The sequence below is a fragment of the Notolepis coatsorum genome (assembly GCF_963971535.1).
Source record: "Notolepis coatsorum genome assembly, chromosome: 1".
In the NCBI taxonomy this organism is placed as follows: Eukaryota; Metazoa; Chordata; class Actinopteri; order Aulopiformes; family Paralepididae; genus Notolepis; species Notolepis coatsorum.
Window position 1 is genome coordinate 213594467 of NC_140165.1, and position 22500 is coordinate 213616966.

Here is a 22500-nt window from a genome sequence, read left to right on the forward strand (position 1 = left end):
TAGAGGAGAGAGAGAGAGAGGGAGAGAGAGATAATACCATTGGCAACTCTAATAGAATTAGGGGGGGGTATATTGAGTTAGTAAAGAGCATAAGGAACACATACTTGTCAATTGTTAATTGTTTGTAAATTCAACAAAATATTTGTGTTTGTTTGTAGTGGGCAGTCAGGTGACGTTACTCTGGAGGCCCCTGCCTCTGTAGACCTAGTGAGTGTAGTGGGTGTGATGGATAGTAAAATAAATAGTTTGGGAGAAGGAGTTGCTCTTCCCTCCTCAAATATCTCCTTGCGTTGATAAGGGGCCCTGGTGAAGCTGACTGGCCCATAAGGAACACACCAACATTCGGGGATTGTGTGCTGACCGTCTTCTCCAGAGTCAGACAAGAAGATACCAATTTCCTCTCTGTGCGTTCAGTAGAGAGCTATCTGGCTGAAAGCTAGCCTAGCTTAGCACAAATTAATGGAAGCAGATACGGATCAGCTACCCTATCTTAACACTCTAAGCTAACAGTTCAGATTTGTATCCAGTTCAGATTTCTAACCGTTTCATCCCTGGTATACATATCTGCAACAACATATCTGCTAATGTTTGGGAAATAATCTGAATGAATCCTAATTCATAGAAATAACCAAACTAGATCATTCAGATTATGTTCATCCTATTAGACAGCAGGGTAACGGGTGCAGCAGTATCAAAATGGAACTGTAATTTTCAGTTAACATACTGTAGGGCTGAACGGGATGATTCAAAGGTTTGAAGCTTCAATCGCTGCCATGATAATTGATGCCAAAATCAAAATGTGTATATTTTTTTCCCACAAAGAATTGAGTGACCAATGATAACATAAGACGAATACTGCACGTACTAGATGCAGACAAAGAGGACACCACACCTAAGGCGATGCTATCCCTGGATGCTATGAAAGCATTTGACAGGCTGGAATGGTCGTTTCTATGGGCAGTATTAGAAAGGATGGGGTTAGGAAAAGGATTCATTGATATGATTAAAGTATTATACAAGGACCCATCGGCCATGATTACAACAGGCACATTCATCTCCGAAATCTTTCCGGTATCACGCTCAGCCAGACAGGGTTGCCCTCTTAGTCCCGGACTATTCGATCTATCATTAGAGCCTTTAGCACAATATATAAGACAATCCCAATACATAGAACCAATCGTAATCAAGGGCACACAACATAAAATTTGTTTATATGCGGACGACTTAATATTGTTCATGCAAAACCCCAACACCACATTGCCGCATCTACTCAAGTTGATAGAGAACTTTGGTGATTTATCGGGATTTAAAATAAATTGGCCGAAGTCGGCTTTCCTTCCTCTTAACATCCATGCAAAAAAAGACACAACCCTCCCAGGTGCAATACCCATGGTAAAACATTTTAGATGCTTGGGTGTGGAAATATTTCCCACCATAAGACAAACGGTGAAGCACAATTACACAAAAATACAGAACAAAATCAAAGACGACCTGGACAGGTGGGCAAAACTTAAAAACTCAGTACAGGCAAGGGTATCAATAGTTAAGATGGATGTATTACCAAGAATCAACTTCATCAGCTCAATGCTACCGTTACCCCCTCCAGAGGGCTACTGGAAAAGATTACACTCCTCCACATACAAATTTATTTGGAATAACAAACCACCTCGCATAAAAAGATCCACCGCACAGAGAAATAAAGCAGACGGTGGCATGGCAGTTCCAGATTTTTTACAATATTTTAAGGCTTTCACATTAAGACCATTGACAATATGGTTTGATCCCCAGGCTTTGGTATCTTGGAGAGAATTGGAAGAAAACATAGTAGCCCCACAGAGACTGAAGGACATAGCACACACTAAACTTTCAATCAAGCACTGTGAGCGGAAATTTGGCCCCATAATTACCCATGCAATCAGAACATGGCGGGAAACACAAAAAAAATATCCTAACCCTCAAAAATGGCATAATCACACTCCCATATTCAATAACAATGCACTCTTAATGGGAAAACGTCCTATAAGATTCCCTATATGGGAAGAGCAAGGCATACACTCATTAGGGGATATTTTTATATATATATATATGGGAAGGGGGGGTGCAGGGGGTGCTGCAGCACCCCCTCTCAATTATTGCAAAAAGAAAAAAAATATATATATATATACTTTTTTTTTTTTATTTTTTTATGGCAGTATTTATATATTTGTATATACTGTAACTGTATAACTGTAACACTGTATATTATAAGTAAATAAATAAATTTGATTTGATTTGATTTGATTTTAATAACCAGGGCTTCTGTAGTTATGGAGAAATATGCACCAAGTTTAACCTCACCGAGTCCACATGGCTTTTTTACATACAGTTACGCCTATGTTTGAAGTCTCACGGTGTTCCATTACACATACCAGTTGAACACCACAGATACCACAAATTTTTCTATGAAAGAGAAACATTGGGAGGTTTTGTATCAGGTTTTTATTATCAATTACTAATGTCCTCGTATGAAACCCTTCAACTAGACACTGTCTGGAGGAGGGATATTCCAGACCTGGAAAGTGACTTTGATTGGCAAGAAGCATGGGCAAATGTCCGTCTTACATCAAGGAACCCGGACCATCAACAAATCAATCTTAACTATATTCACAGGACATACTTGACTCCTATAAGACTGAACAGAATGGGCCTGAAACAGGACTCAAAATGCTCCCAATGTACAAATGGAGACGAAGGGACATTTATGCACATGTATTGGGACTGCCCACCAGTTAAGGCATTCTGGAAAGATGTGACCCATCAATTATCAAAACTCGTATCTTGGAATATACCAGTACACCCCTCTGTATTGCTTTTAAATGATGTTTTTGAGTTTGCAGTAAATCCACAGCTAAAGAGATTGGTCTTATCGGGTATCACAGTAGCTAAAAAAAACTGATCGCATCACGCTGGTTTCAACCGGAAAAAATTTGCCGGAAAGTTTGGTCTCTTACATATCTCGATGTGATAATATATCAAGAAATATCTACAGCCAGGGACGCGGGAAGGGGGGGTGCAGGGGGTGCTGCAGCACCCCCTCTCAATTATTGCAAAAAGAAAAAGAAAAAATATATATATATACTTTTTTTTTTTTTTTTTTTATGGCAGTATTTATATATTTGTATATACTGTAACTGTATAACTGTAACACTGTATATTATAAGTTTATCCTGCTCAAAGCACGTCACCATTTTAATATTGTTTTAATACAGCCGTACTGTATTGTAGCCATTCTCCAATCTGTTAAATAAAGTTTTCATTCATTCATTACACTACTGTATGTACACAATCATACGTGTAAAACCGAGTAGATTTTCGAGTGATGACAGACTGTCACAGACTGAGTGAATGACAGGTGAAACAACTAATTGTATTCACCTCCCGTCTCCCGCCCTTCCCACGCGCCACGAACCACTGAGCTACTGTGATACAGTGCAGTCAGTCGATTTGAGCTAGTAGTCAGACTTTGCTAGCACAGAATGTCTCACTCGCAGAAAAGAAAAATATCAGATTTATTTTCTAAACGTCCCGCCGGTCCCAGTGACAGTCCCACTAAATCTGATAAACGTCAGAGAGAGACAGAGACGACAGGTTCAGCCTCAGCATCAGGTATTGAAGAGTTAACTGAGTCTGTTCCCCTATACCCCCCCTCGGGCGCCAGGGGCTTCCACTGAGGGGTGATGCAAATAGGGATGGGGTGTTATGGCAGCTCATGATGGAAAGAGTCTGATCCCGAGTTGAAGAATTGGCTCCAAAAGAGAGACAACTGGATGTCCAACAACATCCAAAACGAAATCTTACAGCTGCTTGCCCATGATATTCAGCGACAAATTAGAGGCAAAGCATCCAAAAGCCCAATCTTTGGCTTGAGCGCTGACGGAACCACTGATGTCACTCACTGGAAAAGAACAATTATCGTGTAATATACAGTTAGCCGATGACAACTTGGAAGCTCAGAACTTCTTTTGGGGTTTTTACAATGCCCGGCCCAGACACAACAGCCGTACGCTGTTTTTGTGTATAAAATACTTTTACGCCTCGACCTGCCCATGGAGAGGCTGATAGGATACTGTTTTGACGGGGCCAGCAACATGTCTGGGGGGTACAGGCTAGACCAGGGGTTCCCAAATTTTTCAGGCCGCGACCCAAAAAAAACGGTGTCAGAGAGCCGCGACCCCCACTATTATAGGAGGTAAAAAAAAAGATTTTAAATGGAAAAGTATGGTTGAAACATGCAAACGTTCAAACGCACACACACTAATAAGCATTGGAGGCTTTTAACCAGGGCCGGACTGGGGAAATCATTCAGGCCAGGAAATATAGCCCCAGTCAGGCCACTTTTTAAGCAGGGGGTCTGGGGGTCCCCCACCAGGAATTTTTTTGTTACAAAGACTTAATTTCCTGCATTCTGGTGCAGGCATTTTTTTTTATTTGTACCCTTTAAATGCCAGTGTTTGTGATGGCATCACAACTTATTGTTAAAAAAACAGGCTAGCATATGTATGATTAGCAACAACACAGATTTTTATGGATTTTCAGTTTTTTGTAATTGATAAATACAATATTTTATTCAACTTCAGCCCTGATCATAACACCACATATTCATTTTATAATTCTAACCCTTTAAATGCCAGTGTGTGTGATGGCATATATTTGCAATATATCAAATGCAAAGTACATTTTTCTGGGGGGGATTATTACAGGCTAGCATGTGTCAATGATTAGCAGTTTTTCGTAAGGATCCCGCCTCCACCAATCACATGCGGTGTCCCTTTGTGTGTGTGTGAGAGCAAGAGAGAGAGAGAGAGATAGTTCTCCAACTTGTGTGAGTTGCAGTGATCTCCTGGTTTTTCCCCACCTAGGTTATCTAACTATTGCGCTGGTGCAAATAGAAACACTGGCCTGGCCTGCTTCTAAGTTCAGTGGCCTGACAAAAAAAAAAAAAAAAATCATCTGGCGACCCCCCAGCACCCCCTGCCGTTTTATAGTTCCCGCGTGCCTGTCTACAGCAAGAATTCTGGGTCTCAACGAATCCAAAATGTCAATGTGGGTAGAAGTGGTGGAGAGAATAAAAGCTAGCTTATAGTGGTAGTGTCTGGTTAGGAGTGAGGGATAATGGAGGTACTATCCAAGGAGGGGTCCGGGAGGGGGGGGTTCGAGCTGGAGCATATGTGTGTAGGGTTTTAGAAAATAGGTATTAGGGGTATGTCCTATATAAACATTTATATAATTGTTAATTTCGCTGGATATACACTGTATACGGTTAAAATGTTATTATAGACTTTTTTTGTTGTTGTCTTGTTTCTGTACTTGCATGTAATTTTAACCACCTTGACTGTTAGTTTCATTATGCATTATGTGTTGAGTACTGACTTTTAATAATTTTTGTTTTGCAATAATAAAAAAAAATATATAAAAAAAAAAAAAAAAAAAATTGAGTGACCATTACAATTACCCTACCATCTAATACACTATTATAATATAATACAGTGTATTAGATATATTATATATATACGTATGTATTTATATTAAGCTATTACTTTGTTTTATTTCCAAAAAAACACCATATTTTGCAATTTGCATCAATCTGATATTACTGACTAGAATATACTATGAATATAAATCATAAAGATGTATACGAACTATAAAAAGGCTGGTGAACTCTAAAATAAAAAAGTGGCCTTTTTTAAAACCATGGTTTACGCTCCACATAGTCTGACTCACAGGATCTTAACCGTGCAGGTAAGCACCCCATTGGATGACTATTTCAGTATAAGCCTGCCGAATTATCCTACCCTTAAATCCCTGTTTCTAGGCTTAACAACAACTGCATGCCAGTGAGCTAGCAAGCTACTCTCTCATGATGGAAAACGTTGACAGAGACAGCTTTTTTGCAAGGTACATTTTGCAAGGTACATTTTGGAGCATAGCACCGCCCTAGACAATTGTGATTGGTTTGAGCTAAATGTATTTTTCTCTAGAGTACATCGATGATGATGATCATGATACGTCTGGAAATGCGAGACTACCCTCCGCTACACCCACGTCTCATCTTCTCCTCTCTCTCTCAGGCCTCTTTGTCCCCCTCCCGTCGGGCAGACACTACCGCTCTATCACATGCTCTACCTCTCGGTTTACTAAGAGTTTCTTCCCCAGTGCTGTGCGCAGCCTGAATAACTCCAAAGGCTAGATTTGTATATTATCCTACTTTATTTTGGTGTGTTATTAGTCAGGTTGTGGAAGTGCTGTTTCTGTGTGTCTGTGCATCACGCACTTTGATTATATGCACTTTTACTGTCAATTGTGCCTCCATGCATTATGCACTTTACTATGATATGCACTTTAGGGGATGTTGATATCAACCTTAGCATTTGTCCTTTTATGCTGTCTGTTTTTTTTTTTTTTTTTTTTTTTTCTACTCTGCTCCTGTATTGGATTAGTTGTAGACACACAGTGGTTGCTCTGTACCCGTATTCCAATGTGGATTCGTCCATACATGGCAAATAAAATCTCTGACTCTGACTCTCTCCTCTCCACCCGTGCCTCTGTCCCCAGATCATCACGTTCTTCGGAGGACAGGTGTACACCAACGACGCCAGCGACGCCAACCGCCTGTCGTTTGCCGGGGACTACCTGAACGGAGACGCGTCCCTGCTGATCAGCGACCTGCAGCTGACCGACACCGGGGAGTACTACTGTAAAGTCAAGACTGGGGGGAAGTACCACTGGAGCCAGGTCAACCTCATCGTACTGGGTGAGCACTACTTACAGTATACAGTACAGTAGGTCAACCTCATCGTACTGGGTGAGCACTACTAACAGTATACAGTACAGTAGGTCAACCTCATCGTACTGGGTGAGCACTACTAACAGTATACAGTACAGTAGGTCAACCTCATCGTACTGGGTGAGCACTACTAACAGTATACAGTACAGTAGGTCAACCTCATCGTACTGGGTGAGCACTACTAACAGTATACAGTACAGTAGGTCAACCTCATCGTACTGGGTGAGCACTACTAACAGTATACAGTACAGTAGGTCAACCTCATCGTACTGGGTGAGCACTACTAACAGTATACAGTACAGTAGGTCAACCTCATCGTACTGGGTGAGCACTACTAACAGTATACAGTACAGTAGGTCAACCTCATCGTACTGGGTGAGCACTACTAACAGTATACAGTACAGTAGGTCAACCTCATCGTACTGGGTGAGCACTACTAACAGTATACAGTACAGTAGGTCAACCTCATTGTACTGGGTGAGCACTACTAACAGTATACAGTACAGTAGGTCAACCTCATCGTACTGGGTGAGCACTACTTACAGTATACAGTAGGGCTGTCAATGAATATTCTGTAGTCAAAACAACATACGGCTGTCTTCCTCTCGACTTCTCACGTGGGCCTGAATGAGCTCTATGACGGACAGGAGACACGTGATTCATTTAGACAGACACACACACACACACACACACACACACACACACAGGTGTATCAGGGCTCAGTTCACTATCAATTCAGTCCAACCAGGTTGTGATATTGAACATGAGAGGGTTGTCCAGCGTACTGAGAAATAAACACATGAGGATTAATGCATCATCATTAGCACATAAATAAAACAGCAATTACTTTTTACAATTTTGAATTGATTGAATTGAAAGTGAACTAAACCCAACCCTGGTATGCAGTTTATGCACAAACACACAGAGAGAGAGAGCGCGAGAGAGAGAGAGAGAGAGAGAGAGAGAGAGAGAGAGAGAGAGAGAGAGAGAGAGAGAGAGAGAGAGAGAGAGAGAGAGAGAACGAGACACACACACACACATACAGAGAGAGAGAGACACACACATACAGTACACACACATACATAATACACAACCATATATACATACACACGCACACACACACACACAAACCTAATCAATGGATCATTAGCCTGGCACATTTCCTCCGTCATGCCGACTGATCTAATGATTCAATGTGATTCAGACGGCATGATTTGATTTGGGCCTTGCTGTTTGGGTTTGTTTGGATTGGTTTGTTGATGAGGTGAGACCAGAAAAATTGTGGCTGGGCCTTGAAGACCACAAAACTGATTTATTAAGTTCAGTCAGGAACACTCATCATAAAGATTAGACCATTCATTGTGACAAATGGTTATAGAGTTGTGTTGGGTCGTATAGGCTCTGCTCTCAGGATCCTCCCACAGCAAAGCCAAGCAAGCGTGCAACAGATTTGGCTGAGAGTGCAAATAATAACACCCCCCAATAATAATGCTTCCTGCACAAATCGATTGTCTGTCAGGGAGCACTATTAATAAACCCCAATAGTAGAACCACCCACCAAAGCAACCTCTGTTCTTCTCTACGTGTAGAGATCAGTGTAGCAACAAGCTGTTGCATTCCCCATGACTGCCTGCTATGCCGTTCTCGTTTGAAGTGTGAACCCTCTGCATGCTGAGCACACCTCAAATTAACATTCGGAAAAGATACGCAGCCTTGTGTATTCTATAATAACGTGAATCAATTATGTGTAGCGACACAAAATGTCCCATTTCCCTTGCAATAACAACAGCGGCAGCAGCGAAGCAACACAGCAGAGTACACACAGAGGACACGCAAAGTACACACAGTGTACAACGTGAGTCTTTTAGATGGACCACCTTATCACTATGTGTGAGATGTTTGGACAGCTGTCGGCTTGTTTCTGAGTCCCCTGCTCCCAGGACGCTCAGGAGCCACTCAGGTCATAGGTTTAACCTCAAGAGACCCGGTAATAGCCTCTTATGGATTTTAATGTCAGAAATTGATCATAATCAATAAGAAATCTGCTACAATATTATTTTTCATAGATTTTAATGACATAAATCTATTGTTATAATTATGCCAATGTTATGCTAATGTTATGCCTATTTTGTGTCACCTCTGTGAAGCACTTCTTGTATGAAAGGTGCTATACAAATAAAGTTAATTATTATTATTATTATTATTATTATTATTATCATGTAAATCATGTACAGTTTGTTCAATGCTATGGTTTTATACTCTTTGAAAAGTAGTGTTCTAGCTTACATTGTAGTGTAGGCTATACCTACAGTATCTACTATACAGATAGCCCTTCTCTCTTGTTGTTAGAGTAGGAACATCTCTTGCTCAAGCTTTCTAGCTTCAAACAGTGTTCCTGAGATTCAATTTCCCCTTGAGGACAGTTTGTTTACTCAGTTATGAAAATACATTCAAGTTCAAGTTCTTTAATAGTTGTCATACAGAAGTACAGAATACTTTCATACAAAATGCTTCTTACTGTTACGCTCCAGAGACTGTGCTAGACAAGATAGTATCAAATAACATAATAACATAATATAGCATGAATTTAGAAGAAGAAAATGAGGTCACAGTGTTCGGTATAGACATATGTACAATGTTCTGAGTTACCATATAATATACAATACACAATACTATGCAGTGTACTAATGTACAGTACTATCTAGTGCAAAGCAGAAATGGGATGAGGTACAATTTTAGGTACAATTTACAGTAAGGTGTGCGAGTTGTAGTGCAATCCTTCATCCATAAATATAAAGTGTGGGGAGTGGGTGCTACAGTGTGTTTGTTTAAAGTGGGTGTGTGCTATAAAGTGTGTGGAGTGGGTGCTACAGTGTGTTTGTTTAAAGTGAGTGTGTGCGTGTGGATGTGTGTGCTATGTGTGTTTGGTGGTTGTTGTTGTGTAGTGTTCATTCATTGTTCGTTTAGCAGCCTGATGGCCTGGGGATAGAAGCTACTTCTGAGTCTTTCTGTGCTCGCCTTGAGACTCCTGTATCGCTTGCCTGACGGCAGCAGTTCAAAGAGGCAGTTGTTTTTGTTTTTGTTTCAAATTGATCTCCCAGAATTGCATAGTGCACCTTTAAATGTACCACCTTGTTACCAGTTTCATTAGTAACGATTGTAAACAGTGGGGTAAAACATATCTATATCCAACAGGTTCAGAGAGTTCCGAATAGCATACAGTACGTTCCATCTACAGATCAAACTGTTCAAGAATGTATGTGAATATAGCATAGAAAAACACAGCTTTAACAAAGTACTCTGATACAATGGTGGATAATTCTAAAATGTATGCAAAAAGCATAGAAGCATAGAAACACAAGTTTAGCTCCACGCTAGTCATCTTGAGCGACAGAAACGTGTCTTTCTGGGCTGCAATTTATTAAATTAAATTATAACTGTCAGACAATGTCAATAAAGTTTAATGAATCTCTCCTTGTATATGAGGTGAGAAACACAATAGATTAGATTACATTAGATTAGATTAGATTCACGTTTATCAAGGTCATTACAAAGGTACAAGTACAAATTTGCATGTAGTGCAAAGGAGCAGTAAAGTGCATTGTAATGTACTTGTGTATAACGTGTGTATATATAAAATATATATATATATGAAGTATATATGAAAAAGGATACGCTAAGGTACAGGTATATGCACAGTATAAACAGTCTCTATTAATAATATAGGCAGTAGTATCTGAATACATTACGAGTAATATAACCACTCCAGCCAGTGGTTTAAATCAGATGAGGAGATATGAAATATATATAGAATATGGAAGAAAGGCTAGGGTATAAACAATATGAACAGTGAGTATAAACACTATATTATAGATAGTGGTAATACATCTTACATTATAGAAGAAGCTCTGGGAACTAATGGTTTCCCAGTTAGTTGGTGGATTGGCCCAGTTAGTAATTGGCCCATGGTTTAAGAATGTGATTCAGTCATAGCGATAATTGTTAATTGTGAACAACATATCAGAGGTTATTCAATAGTAATTTTGGATTTAGTTTGTTATTGCCGTGAAATCAAGTAAATTTGTCGCCTAGTCAAGGATAAAGCCCATTCCATTTGACTATAAGACCTCTCCCAAAACAGCTGACATAACATCCTCTATCAGAGTGTGTCCCGCGTTGCATTTCCAATCAAGATGTCACGCAGTTGAGAATGTGTAGGATTCTTTCTCCCTCCCAATGACAATGAAAAAAGTTTGCTGTCATCGAACTAACTACAGATAAGCTACTTAGGATAATTTAATATGTGCACTGATCTGTTTTCAATTATTAAACGTCTGGAGCGCTGAGCCGCGTCTTTGCTCCCAGAACTATGACGAATACTGTTCCAGCCGCTTAAGCCGCGGCAAAGTCATCATTGTTGTGCATGTTTTTCCCTCCTTGTTTCTGTCTTGTTTTCATCTTCCACTTAATATGGAGGCCTGGCCGTTTGGTTATGAATGGCTTAATTTTTTAACTGGCTCAGTGGTTAAAAAAATAAAGAAGAAAAAAAGAAGTAAATAAAAAAGAAACGATTTGTCTGCATATCTTAAATAAAACAGCTTTGAAGGGTGGAAGGCAAAGAGGAGGGGGGAGCGGCAACAGCCACAAAAGCAGCAAAGTCCAGCGGGAGGAGTAAGATCATTCTCAATGTCAGGAAGCAGGCGATTTATTAAAACATCAGGGGAGATTAGTTCAGCCTGCGGTTATTGGTTCTCTAATGGAACAGTGTGTTAATCCTCTCCCTCACTCTCTCTCTCTCTCTCTCTCTCTCTCTCTCTCTCTCTCTCTCTCTCTCTCTCTCTCTCTCTCTCTCTCTCTCTCTCTCTCTCCCTCACTCTATCTCTCTCTCTTTCTCTCTCTCTCTTCCATGAAGACATTTCAGAGAGTTAGCGCCTGGATTTTTACAAATTGCCCTCAGCTTTGTGGCGACACTTTCCATTTTGAGAGAGACCAACATTTGCATTTTTTCTCTCCCGCTCCCCACGCTAAGATAATGGATTGGCAGCCGAACTGTTGGCTGGCTTGGCATGAGACAGTGTGTGTGTGTGTGTGTGTGTGTGTGTGTGTGTGTGTGTGTGTGTGTGTGTGTGTGTGTGCGTGCGTGTGTGTGTGTGTGTGTGTGTGTGTGTGTGTGTGTGTGTGTGTGTGTGTGTGTGTGTGTGTGTGTGTGTGTGTGTGTGTGCGCGCGCATGTGGATGCATGCCTTGTGTGTGTGTGTGTGTGTGCGCGCACATGCGCATGTGGATGCATGCCTTGTGTGTGTGTCTGTGTGTGTGTGTGTGCGCACGTGCGCATGTGGATGCATGCCTTGTGTGTGTGTGTCTGTCTGTGTGTGTGTGTGTGCGCTCCAACTGCTCCTCCTGCTGCAACGAGGCCTAACTGACCCTGACAGAGCTGCGAGATGCTCTGCAGAACCAGCAGCTGCCTTCCGCACCTCTCATCATATCCCTTACTGAGCATGTGAGCAGAGTGTCCACTAGCCCACTTGTGGACACTCTTGTGGACACAGGGATGGAGGGAGGAAGAGGGAGAGGTAGATGTAGGAAAGGAGGGACGCAGGAAGGGGAGGACGAGAGTAGCTGAGCCCGGGGCTCGGAGCAGGTCTAGTCCACACACTGGCCTCCTATCTCCCCCTGAGGAACAACCACTACGACCTGTGGAGGGGAATCTAGCTACAGTTGTTGATGTACTAGTGGGCCACTTTATTTTGAGAGATGAAAATATGGCAACATCCTCTCTGCAGCAGGAAGTGATGAGTTGATGGCAAGCATAGTCTTAAAGGTGCTGTAAGTGGGTTTTTGGGGTTAAAATAATAGCTCTACATTCCAACAGCCATCACTGATATAGATTGTATGGTCGTCACAAAATACATTTTCTGGTATCCCTTCCCACTTTATCCACTATGTCTGCAAAAATGGTCGGACAAAAATAAGAATTAAAAACAAATGTGAGTTCAAAACAAGTCAATTTGACTTGGCAAGATTTCTTGAAATAAGTAAAAAAAATATCTAGGGTTCTCTCTCCTGATTGGATAAAGTAGGAAGGGATATCAGAAGGGAAAAAATCTGTTTACTGCAAAGTGGTGGGACTGGGAGACCCATGTTACTGACCAGACACTCTATATTAGTGATGGCTGTCGGAATGTAGAGCTACTGTACTTAACAAAATACTACCACTTACAGCACCTTTCATTTTGAGAAATACAACCACCCACAATATAGTTCAGTTACTAGAGGCTATACATTAAGATTATTTTATTTTACTGTCATTATTACACCAATCTATCAAAACATTTATGAGATAACGATGTCCACATATACTGCCCTGTCAAGGCAGACCGCAGTAACTTCAAAAAAGTGAAACTGAGAAAAATGGCTTTAAAGTTTTTTGACTTGCCATCCAAAATGTGTTATAGGTAGATAGATGATAGTACCCAGATTTAACATGTATTAATGAAGTAATCTTTAGGCATACAAAAATATGACATAATTATTTTAATTAACCCCCAAAAAGCAGATACTGCACTCTGCTGCACAGTTCCCTTAAATAATTATACAGGTAATGTACAGGCAAAGTGCAGTAACTTCAAATACAATGTTGTTTTCCCTCCAGCTTTCATAACTTAACCTAGCCATTTTATTTGGATCATCATCATTCCAATATATTCAGGTGTTAAATTTCATTTTCAAAATGGCTAGGTTAAGTTATGAAAGCTGGAGGGAAAACAACATTGTATTTGAAGTTACTGCACTTTGCCTGTACATTACCTGTATAATTATTTAAGGGAACTGTGCAGCAGAGTGCAGTATCTGCTTTTTGGGGGTTAAATAAAATAATTATGTCATATTTTTGTATGCCTAAAGATTACTTCATTAATACATGTTAAATCTGGGTACTATCATCTATCTACCTATAACACATTTTGGATGGCAAGTCAAAACACTTTAAAGCCATTTTTCACTGTTTGGAAGTTACTGCGGTCTGCCTGGTTTTTGAGTGTGATTTTGTAGTTACTGCAGTTTTTAAAACCCCATATCTCCAAAACTGAGCGACATTAACATCTGAAACTTGGTCACAAGATAAAACATTTATTGACAAGTTCAATTTCACCCATAACTCAATTCTGACTTTTTTTGAGTTACTGCGGTCTGCCTTGACAGGGCAGTATACACATGCTTTAAGTCACTCCTGATAAGATCATCTGTCAAATGGCAGAGATTTCAATACAGTTTTTCTAATGTTTTCCCACAGTCAAGCCTTCGAAGCCAAGATGCTGGATGGATGGCAAGCTCCTGGAGGGTAGCGATGTCAAGATGAGCTGCAAGTCCAGCGACGGCTCAGACCCCATCAACTACAAGTGGGAGCGAGTGCTGGACAAGGGGAAGAGTCTAGGGAAACTGCCCAACCTGGCGCTGATAGGTAAGGAGAAGAAGAAGAACATTACTTGTTTGTCCATTTACACAAGGCAATGGAAATGTGTCTTTTTGTACGTCATGAAGAAGGAATCTCTTGTTTTGTTTTGTACATTAGTATCTAATGAACTATCATGAGGGTGTGAAAGAAGAGTTGCAAGTCCTTCTTCATGACGTGGATCCTTGTGTTTCACAGTTTGGCAAAGCACCAATGAAGCGGATGTGCATAAATCTGCAGTTCCATTGATCCGCCAATGAACAGGGCCCCGTTCCCCGTACCTGGATAACTGAGTTAGCCGGATAACTTTCGGTTAAGTCTGACTTAAGCCGGACTTTCCGGCTCCCCGTACCTGGATTGTCCAAATCACCATGACAACAGATCCAAAAGTTTGAGCCTGGTCGAAAGCAGGGTTTAAGTTCAAGTTAGCCGGATGAAGCACAGCCACGCCCCCGCAAAGAAAGTGACAGCGCGTTTCCTGAAATTATTCCCACAGTCTAGGATCTGCTTTATACCATTCTGAATTACGTTTTTGTGCTCCATTCTTCCAGAGGGGGCTTTTGAAATGTAAAATAGACCCAAAATGCTGATACTAAATTCACTTTGTCCTAAATAATGCACGTTATATATACCGTGGCGCTCGCTCGGTGCGATGTACACATTATGTGGTTATTTTAATTGTAACTGGGATTAAGATGTCTGATGAGATGCGCTGTTTGACGGATTTGAGAAATTGAATGAGCCGTTGACGTCACATTAATGAATGAGGATAAAGAGAGAAAACTTCATTCAAAATAAAGAATATTCTAAACACGGGTCTCTCGTTCATTAATGTATAAACAATGAATTTATCCCATCTGGCACAGTGGCGCAGCGGTAGTGCTCAATCCTGCCAACCCAGCGACCGGTGTTCGAATCCCTGTGTTTCCAATATAATTTTTTGGAATATAATATTAATGATTATACGCCAAAGTAGCCTAGTTGTAAGTTAAAATATTATAAATCTACATGCATTGAGGATGTCATTCTTTATATAGCTCTCAACGTGCACCAAATTGAATTATTCCTACATCGCAAAAAGAAGGAAAAGACCGGGTTTCGAACCCCGGTCGTCTGCGTGAAAGTCAAAAGAAGAACCCGTTAGACCACAGTGGAGATAAGTAAAAGATCGACCATACATCAATCAATGGGAAGAGAGCCGTATCGTTATTCTGTATAACAGTTCAACTAATTATTTTCGCTAGCAAGATCTCATTTGATTATTCAATCCAGCAGGCAAGTTTAAAGAAATATAATCTGATTGATTGAGGTAATGAGGGACTTAAAATTAGCCTATAGATAACGCATTTAACTTGTCGGCGAGGCGATTGAGCCGTACTGCAATATGTTACTAAAGTTTTAAATCAATTAATCAATCAATGCCGCTAGAGAATCAGGATCTCTGCTCTCGACACTTGCTGCCTTCTCGGCTGAGGCGGGCACGCGCACTTATCCTGGGTCTCAAGTCTGGCTTGAGTTAACGAGACTGAATCCACCTTCGAGGAACAGGAAAATCCCGGCTTCAAACATCGGGTTAACTGAATCTGGATAATGACATCTTGATCGACTTAGTTGAACCAGGTACGGGGAACGGGGCCCAGATTGACGGAAGGTATTACTGTCCGTTGATACATTTTAGAATTAGAACCTAACGCAATCGTGCCTTTGCAGAAGCAACAGCTTCGTGGATGGCGACATATCCGCCAGTTCCAAAAGTGCCACCCTCTCTGAACTTATCTGCCCGTCAAAACGGACACAAGTCTGGCAGAGACGGACACAGCGTCAGCCCTGTCCAACAAACGGATACTCCTCATTGGGAAGTAATTCAAAACAGATGGTGGACAGACAAAACAGATCGGTGTAGCCTCAGCCTAAGAATTATGACAAACTTATTTTCAGTATATCCCTCAATACACACACACACATAATCGCTGCACATTCTCTATGCATTTCATCAGGGCGGTAGGAGTACAGCTGGACCCCGGGAGCCGTTTTTGGGGTTCAGTGCCTTGCTTAAGAGCACTTTGTGTAATGGTTGTACTATAGCCAGAACCCTGGTGCAGATACAAACAGGCAGAGACAATGTTGAATCAGAGCAAACCCAAACTGTGGATATGTTTATTAGGAAAAGGGAGAATACAGTAACCAGGTTCTCAGACAGTCCAGGGAGTTGGCGCACAGATGGGTAGTCCGAGAAGCAGGGGATCGTGAACGGGGCTAGGTTCTCAGACAGTTCAGGGGCGACAGTGGCTCGGGAGGTAGAGCAGTCGTCTGGCAATCTGAAGGTTTCCGGTTAGATTCCCGCTCCTCCTGGGCAGCGTGTCGATGTGTCGTTGAGCAAGACACTTAACCCCTAATTGCTCCCGATGAGCAGGTTGGCACCTTGCATGATTGCCTCCGCCGTCGGTGTGTGAATGTGTGAGTGAATGGGTAAAATTTGAGGAACAAATTGTAAAGTGCTTTGGATAAAAGCGCTATATAAAAATGCAGCCATTTATGGTTACAGGAGACGGAAAGCCTGGAGGCTTAGAGGTGCATGGCACTTTGGCAGAGATGGTGGGCACTGTAGGTGTAATACCAGATACCTTCCAGATTGAATTCACGTTCAGTGCTGGGGATCAAACCAGCAATCTTTTGTTTTCTGATACTGGCCATCCTCTCTGGCCAGTAATGGAAACTGGCCGGCCTCTCTACCTCTAGGCCATCCAGCCACAACCCTTTATACACAAACATGCCAATTGACCTATCTCAAACCCCTCCCTCTTTTCTTGATCCTCCAATCACAACTGTTACTTTCCTCGGACAGAGAAGTGACAGTTGTGATTGGAGTATAGGTCAATTCCCCTAGTTAAGATACTATGAGAAAGAGATTCACTTTTATAAAATCTATTTGGGTAAAAAGCCCATCAAATAGGTATTATTGCAGAGAAGCTAATGCTCAAAAGCAAAGCATTCCAGCCTGCTTCCTGTGTTGCAATCATGCATACTGTAGCGACCTTAAAACGAATCAATATACATAATAATAGCAAGAAAACCTTCACATTATAGTTAATTCCCCCTTCTCTTTATTCTCTAAAAAAAGAGACACACTGGGGTTTACAACACACTGCCTTAATCTCTGCATTGTCTCTAGTTTCCCACTGCCATCAGTGATGGCACGTGCCCAGACAAAAAAATCTCAGAATTAATGACCTCCATGAAACAACACCTGTTCAGTCTAATTAGTTTTCATTGGACGATAACACACAGCGTCAGCAGACATTATTTATGGGTCTGGTGAAAGGTAATATCACGTGGCTGTCATTGGCGGGGATGACTAAATGTCCCATGGGCCTGTGAGGCTCCATCGCTTTTCCAGACACACTCCTGTTACTGTCTCTGATCCTGTCCTCTGTGTGGCTCGCTCTCTCTCTCTCTCTCTCTCCCTCCCTCCTCTCTCTCTCTCTCTCTCTCTCTCTCTCTCTCTCTCTCTCTCTCTCTCTCTCTCTCTCTCTCTCTCTCTCTCTCTCTCTCGCTATCTATCTCTCTCTCTCTCTATCTCCCTCTCTCCCCATCTCTCTCTCCCTCTATCTCTCCCTCTTTCTCTCCATCTATCTCTCTCCCTCTCTCTCCATCTCTCCCTCTCTCCCCATCTCTCTCCCTCTCTCCCCATCTCTCTCCATCTATCTCTCTCCCTCTCTCCAACTATCTCCCCCTCTCTCCCCATCTCTCTCTATCTCCCTATCTCTCCATCTCTCTCACTCCCCCTCTCTCCATTTCTCCCTCTCCCCATCTCTCTCTCCATCTATCTCTCTCCCTCTCTCCATATATCTCTCCATCTCCCCCTCTCTCCATATCTCTCTATCTCCCTCTCTCTCCCTCTCTCTCTCCATCTCTCTCTATCCCCCTATCTCTCTCTATCTCCCTCTCTCTCCATCTCTCCCCATCTATCTCTCACTCTCATCTCCTTATCTCTCTCTCCCTCTCTCCACCTCTCTTTCTCTCTCTCCTCTATTTCACGCAAGCCATGATAAATATTTGCCAGTCTCCTCTGCTCCCAGCCTTCAAGTTTAAGTCCCTGGGGACGATAAACATGCATGCCTGTGCAAATACACTCAAAGTGATGTACACACACACACACACACACACACACACACACACACACACACATATACTGTACACAGGCGTGACCTTGGGTGTATGTTTTTCAAGAATAACACGTGTCAGTCACATCGGTCCACAAATTACCTTAACTCCGCATAATAAACATGTCAAACATGATTTGTCTCGCAGATCTGAAGAACCCAGAGATCGTGACGCTGAGGAATCTGACAATGGACAGCACAGGAGTCTACAAGTGCACCGCCAGCAACGACGTCGGGGAGGAGAACTGCATCGTAGAAGTCACCATGCAGCGTGAGTGAGAGGGGAGGGGGGGCGCACACCTCCCAGCATGCACCTCACACCAAAGTGCCACTGTGATTGATGGCTGTAGTGTCCCACCACAGCTGAAAATACATTCATTGCCCTCTTTGCTTTCCATCCTCCCTCTTGGTGCTCCCACACTGGGGACGGTGCTAAACTCAAACCAATGGCCGCCGGTCACCACTTCCTCTCCAGCGGCTACGTTACTGTGTCACACTAATAGATTTCCAGAGTGGCCCAGGACGGCTAGGGTCACTGTAGGGGGTGAGGTGTTGGGAGAAATGACACATCCAGCACTCAGCAGAAACGCTTCTGAGGCCGCGTGTTGGATTCAATTTGGAGACCGTGGCACGTAGTCTACTCCTCTGGTCGAAAATAACTAAGTATTTTTTGAGACAACACAAAAAAAAGTTTCTTACACAAGTGCTCTATTTGAGGTACTTGTACTTTAGTATTTACATTTTAGGGAACATTTTACTTTTGCTCCACTACATTTCAAAATGTTATATTGTGTTGTTATACCCATCAGTTATGATTTTGTATACAAAACATGGGATGATGATGATGATGATGATGATGATGATGATGATGATGATGATGATGATGATGATGATGATGATGATGATGATGATGATGGTGGTGATGGTGATGGTGACAACTTCAAGAGGATCAGAGCCAGCATTACTAGACCACTTACCACTTTAACAGAGACTTACCACTTTAACATAACTTCAGGTCAGACTATAGGTCATTGGAGCGAAGACTAAATCATCCCAAGCAGTTAAATACACAGAAGTCATATATAGAGATGTGTATTCAATATCAAATAGTCCTATACTTTTACTTAACCCCCTGGAACCTCCTCAGGGACCCCTGGGAGGTCCTCGGACCCCTTCTTGGAGAACTACTGGCCTACATTACCCAGAGGTTTTCAACCTTTAAGAATGTAGACGACACTCTGACCATCTTTTGTTTGAAAACATTGTTCATCTGAATACTTTACAGTACATGGTTCTTCTTGTGAATATTTGATGACATTTGTGATTTGTGTGTACATAATACAGTATGCCTGCATACACACGATAGCTGTTCTTACCATTATGCACTGCACTCCCTTCTCTCTGTACTTTGCTCTCCATCAGATGTGAGAGACGTTCTATGAGCCTTTATGTAATTGACCTATAATGATCACTCCCATGGTCACTTATGTCTAATACGTTGCTCCAGAAATGCTTGGAAATATACGGTTTCACTGGAATTCTGTTGCTACTAGGCCTGTCGCCGACTAAGGATTTGTATAGTCGACTTTGATTTGCCAAAATTTGCAGATAGTCAACTATTCTTTAAAAAAAATGGGATCATTCCATTTGGGCTGTGGGGGGTGCTTAATAGAGTTGTTCCGATACCGATACCAGTATCGGAAATGCCGCCGATACTGCCTAAAATGCTGGTATCGGTATCGGCGAGTACCCTCTAATGTTGCGCTCCGATACCATATGACGTAATTTATCAACAACACTGCCGACGTTGGGCTCTGTAGATATACCCTACTCGCTGAGTGAGCATTATAAAACAAACGTGCTTAATCGACGTGAATTAAAGTGTCAATTGCCATTTGTCATTTTAACAGCAGAGCAGATACTTTCTTAAAATGCCATCGTCCCGACAGAGCGCTGTTGACGGGGAGCTCTGATGAGATCGCTTGGTGGCTGGTGTTATTAGCAGTGAACAGCTAACCGAAAGCTAGCTTTGACGTTACCTTGGCTAACGTTGGGGCTATTCGTAATCCAGCAATAATGGCTGCAGACCTGCAAGCAAAGTACAGCAAGTTGGCAAAGGAGTATTCCAAGTTAAATCACAATGTCACCAGTAACGTTACAGTCTTCTATGGTCTTTCCATATACCGGTAACTTATGCTAGCTAACCTAGCTCACGTTAACGTAGTCATTGCACAATTGCACGTCGCGTACACAATTAATGACATGTTGCGGACAGCCATATCGGCGACAATGTTTAGCTTTTAGTGCCAAATGATAAGAGTCTGAGGCGGAGTCTCAAAAGAGAATGTTGAATATTTATTGTGCAAAAATCACAACAGTTCCTCTGCTACTTCACCGGAGCCTTGACTGAGTAGGGTATATCTGCAGAGCCACTTGGTAACGAGTGCAAAGCGAGTGGATCTAGAGTAGGGTATATCTGCAGTCCTGCAGCCCCATACTCATTGATTAATGATACTAATACAAATCTATACAATCACCTGTTGAATAAATACCATTACTTTCTAGTTATTACTAAAAAACAGTATATATAAAACAGTATATGTAAAAAAAAAATATATATATATATATATATATATATATAATTTTTATACTTTTTTTTTTTTTTTTTTTTTTTATGCACTGGTATCGGATACGTATCGGTATCGGCCGATACCCAAAGCTTAGGTATCGGAATCGGATCGGAAAGGAAAAAATTGTATAGGAACATCTCTAGTGCTTAATGTCTGAAGGAGTCGACTGAAGGCTTCTTGTCCTCTGCGAAAGCATGCAATTGGTCCACTGATGGATACATCTTGATATTTCTCTAGTGTGTTCATTAGACGAGTGAAATCCTCTTTCAGTGTCTCTGTGCCTGTTTTCTTAGGCAGTTAGCCTCTCTGGTATGCGCGCCATTAGTGTTAGCCACACTTCTAGGCCTCTTTGCTTTTGGAAAGAATTATCAACAAAAAAAAATATATATATTTTTGACATTCGACTAAGAGGTTGGCAGTCGACTACGGCACCTTTCGATTGATTAGTCGACTATTCGACTAGTCTTGAATATATGATGGGTTGTTACACACCCATTATCCTTACAGTGCTTCCCATTACGTTTAGTATTCATTTTAAGGTACTTGTTTTCACATACAGAGCCATGCAGGCCAGGCACCTGTGTACATCTGGGACCTGATCCATGTATAACCAGTAGGTCACTGAGGCTTACTGGCTGCTCCCGACTCTAAACAAAAGGTCTTTGAAGTCACAGCTCTGACATGCTGGAATGCTCTTCCTAAAGGCATACGATCTGCAGTCTCTGTTGACGCCTTTACAAAGCAGTTGAAGACTGATTTATTTAAATTTGTCTTTGTTCTGTACTAATTGTGAGTGTTTTGTTTTCAAGGTCATTGTTGATTCTGTTTGATTGTTTGTTTTGTGGTCTTATTTTTAACAGTACGCTCAAGGCGCTCTACTAAATACACATACTTACTAGGATAACAGTTTGGACCCAAGTGTCTTTCACGTCAGTTATTGTATTAGCAAACATTGCGAGCGGAAATACTGTAAACGTGGGTCCATTTACAATGTTTATGTTGTTGGATATATATAAATGATTATATTATGTTGGATTATATATAATATATATATATAAATTATATAGCAGTAAAAACAATTCCTCCAAATAACAGCATTAACCTCCCCTCCCCCTCCCCCATGCTGCTATGATGCCTGAATTTCCCCAAGGGGATCAATAAAGGAATATCTTATTTTATTTCTGCCATATGTCTGTGTTCACCATAGCTGGTCTCACACGGTTGTGTGTTCTTCTTCTCTCCGCAGACGTGCGAGATGTGGGCATGGTGGCAGGCGCGGTGGTGGGCATATCCCTGGGAGTGCTCATTGTCATATTGATCATCTGGCTCGTCTTCCGCAAGAAGGAGAAGAAGAAGTACGAGGAGGAGGAGACTCCCAACGAGATCAGGTTGGTACTCCTCGTCCAGACCCACTTCTACGGGGAGAACTCTCACT

General features: G+C 41.7%; 1 protein-coding gene across 1 annotated transcript in view; it reads left to right on the top strand.

The window, feature by feature from the left end:
- Nucleotides 1–5730: 5730 nt before the first annotated feature.
- The window catches only part of clmpb (CXADR like membrane protein b), a gene marked incomplete at its 5' end in the record, with an annotated part of 25681 nt that continues 8911 nt past the window's right edge, over nucleotides 5731–22500 (top strand). The window contains 5 exons of the mRNA XM_084308824.1: nucleotides 5731–5778; nucleotides 6592–6790; nucleotides 14114–14281; nucleotides 18584–18706; nucleotides 22312–22453. Of these exons, the coding sequence (XP_084164950.1) occupies nucleotides 5731–5778; nucleotides 6592–6790; nucleotides 14114–14281; nucleotides 18584–18706; nucleotides 22312–22453 (680 nt within the window). The remainder of the gene's footprint in view (nucleotides 5779–6591; nucleotides 6791–14113; nucleotides 14282–18583; nucleotides 18707–22311; nucleotides 22454–22500) is intronic.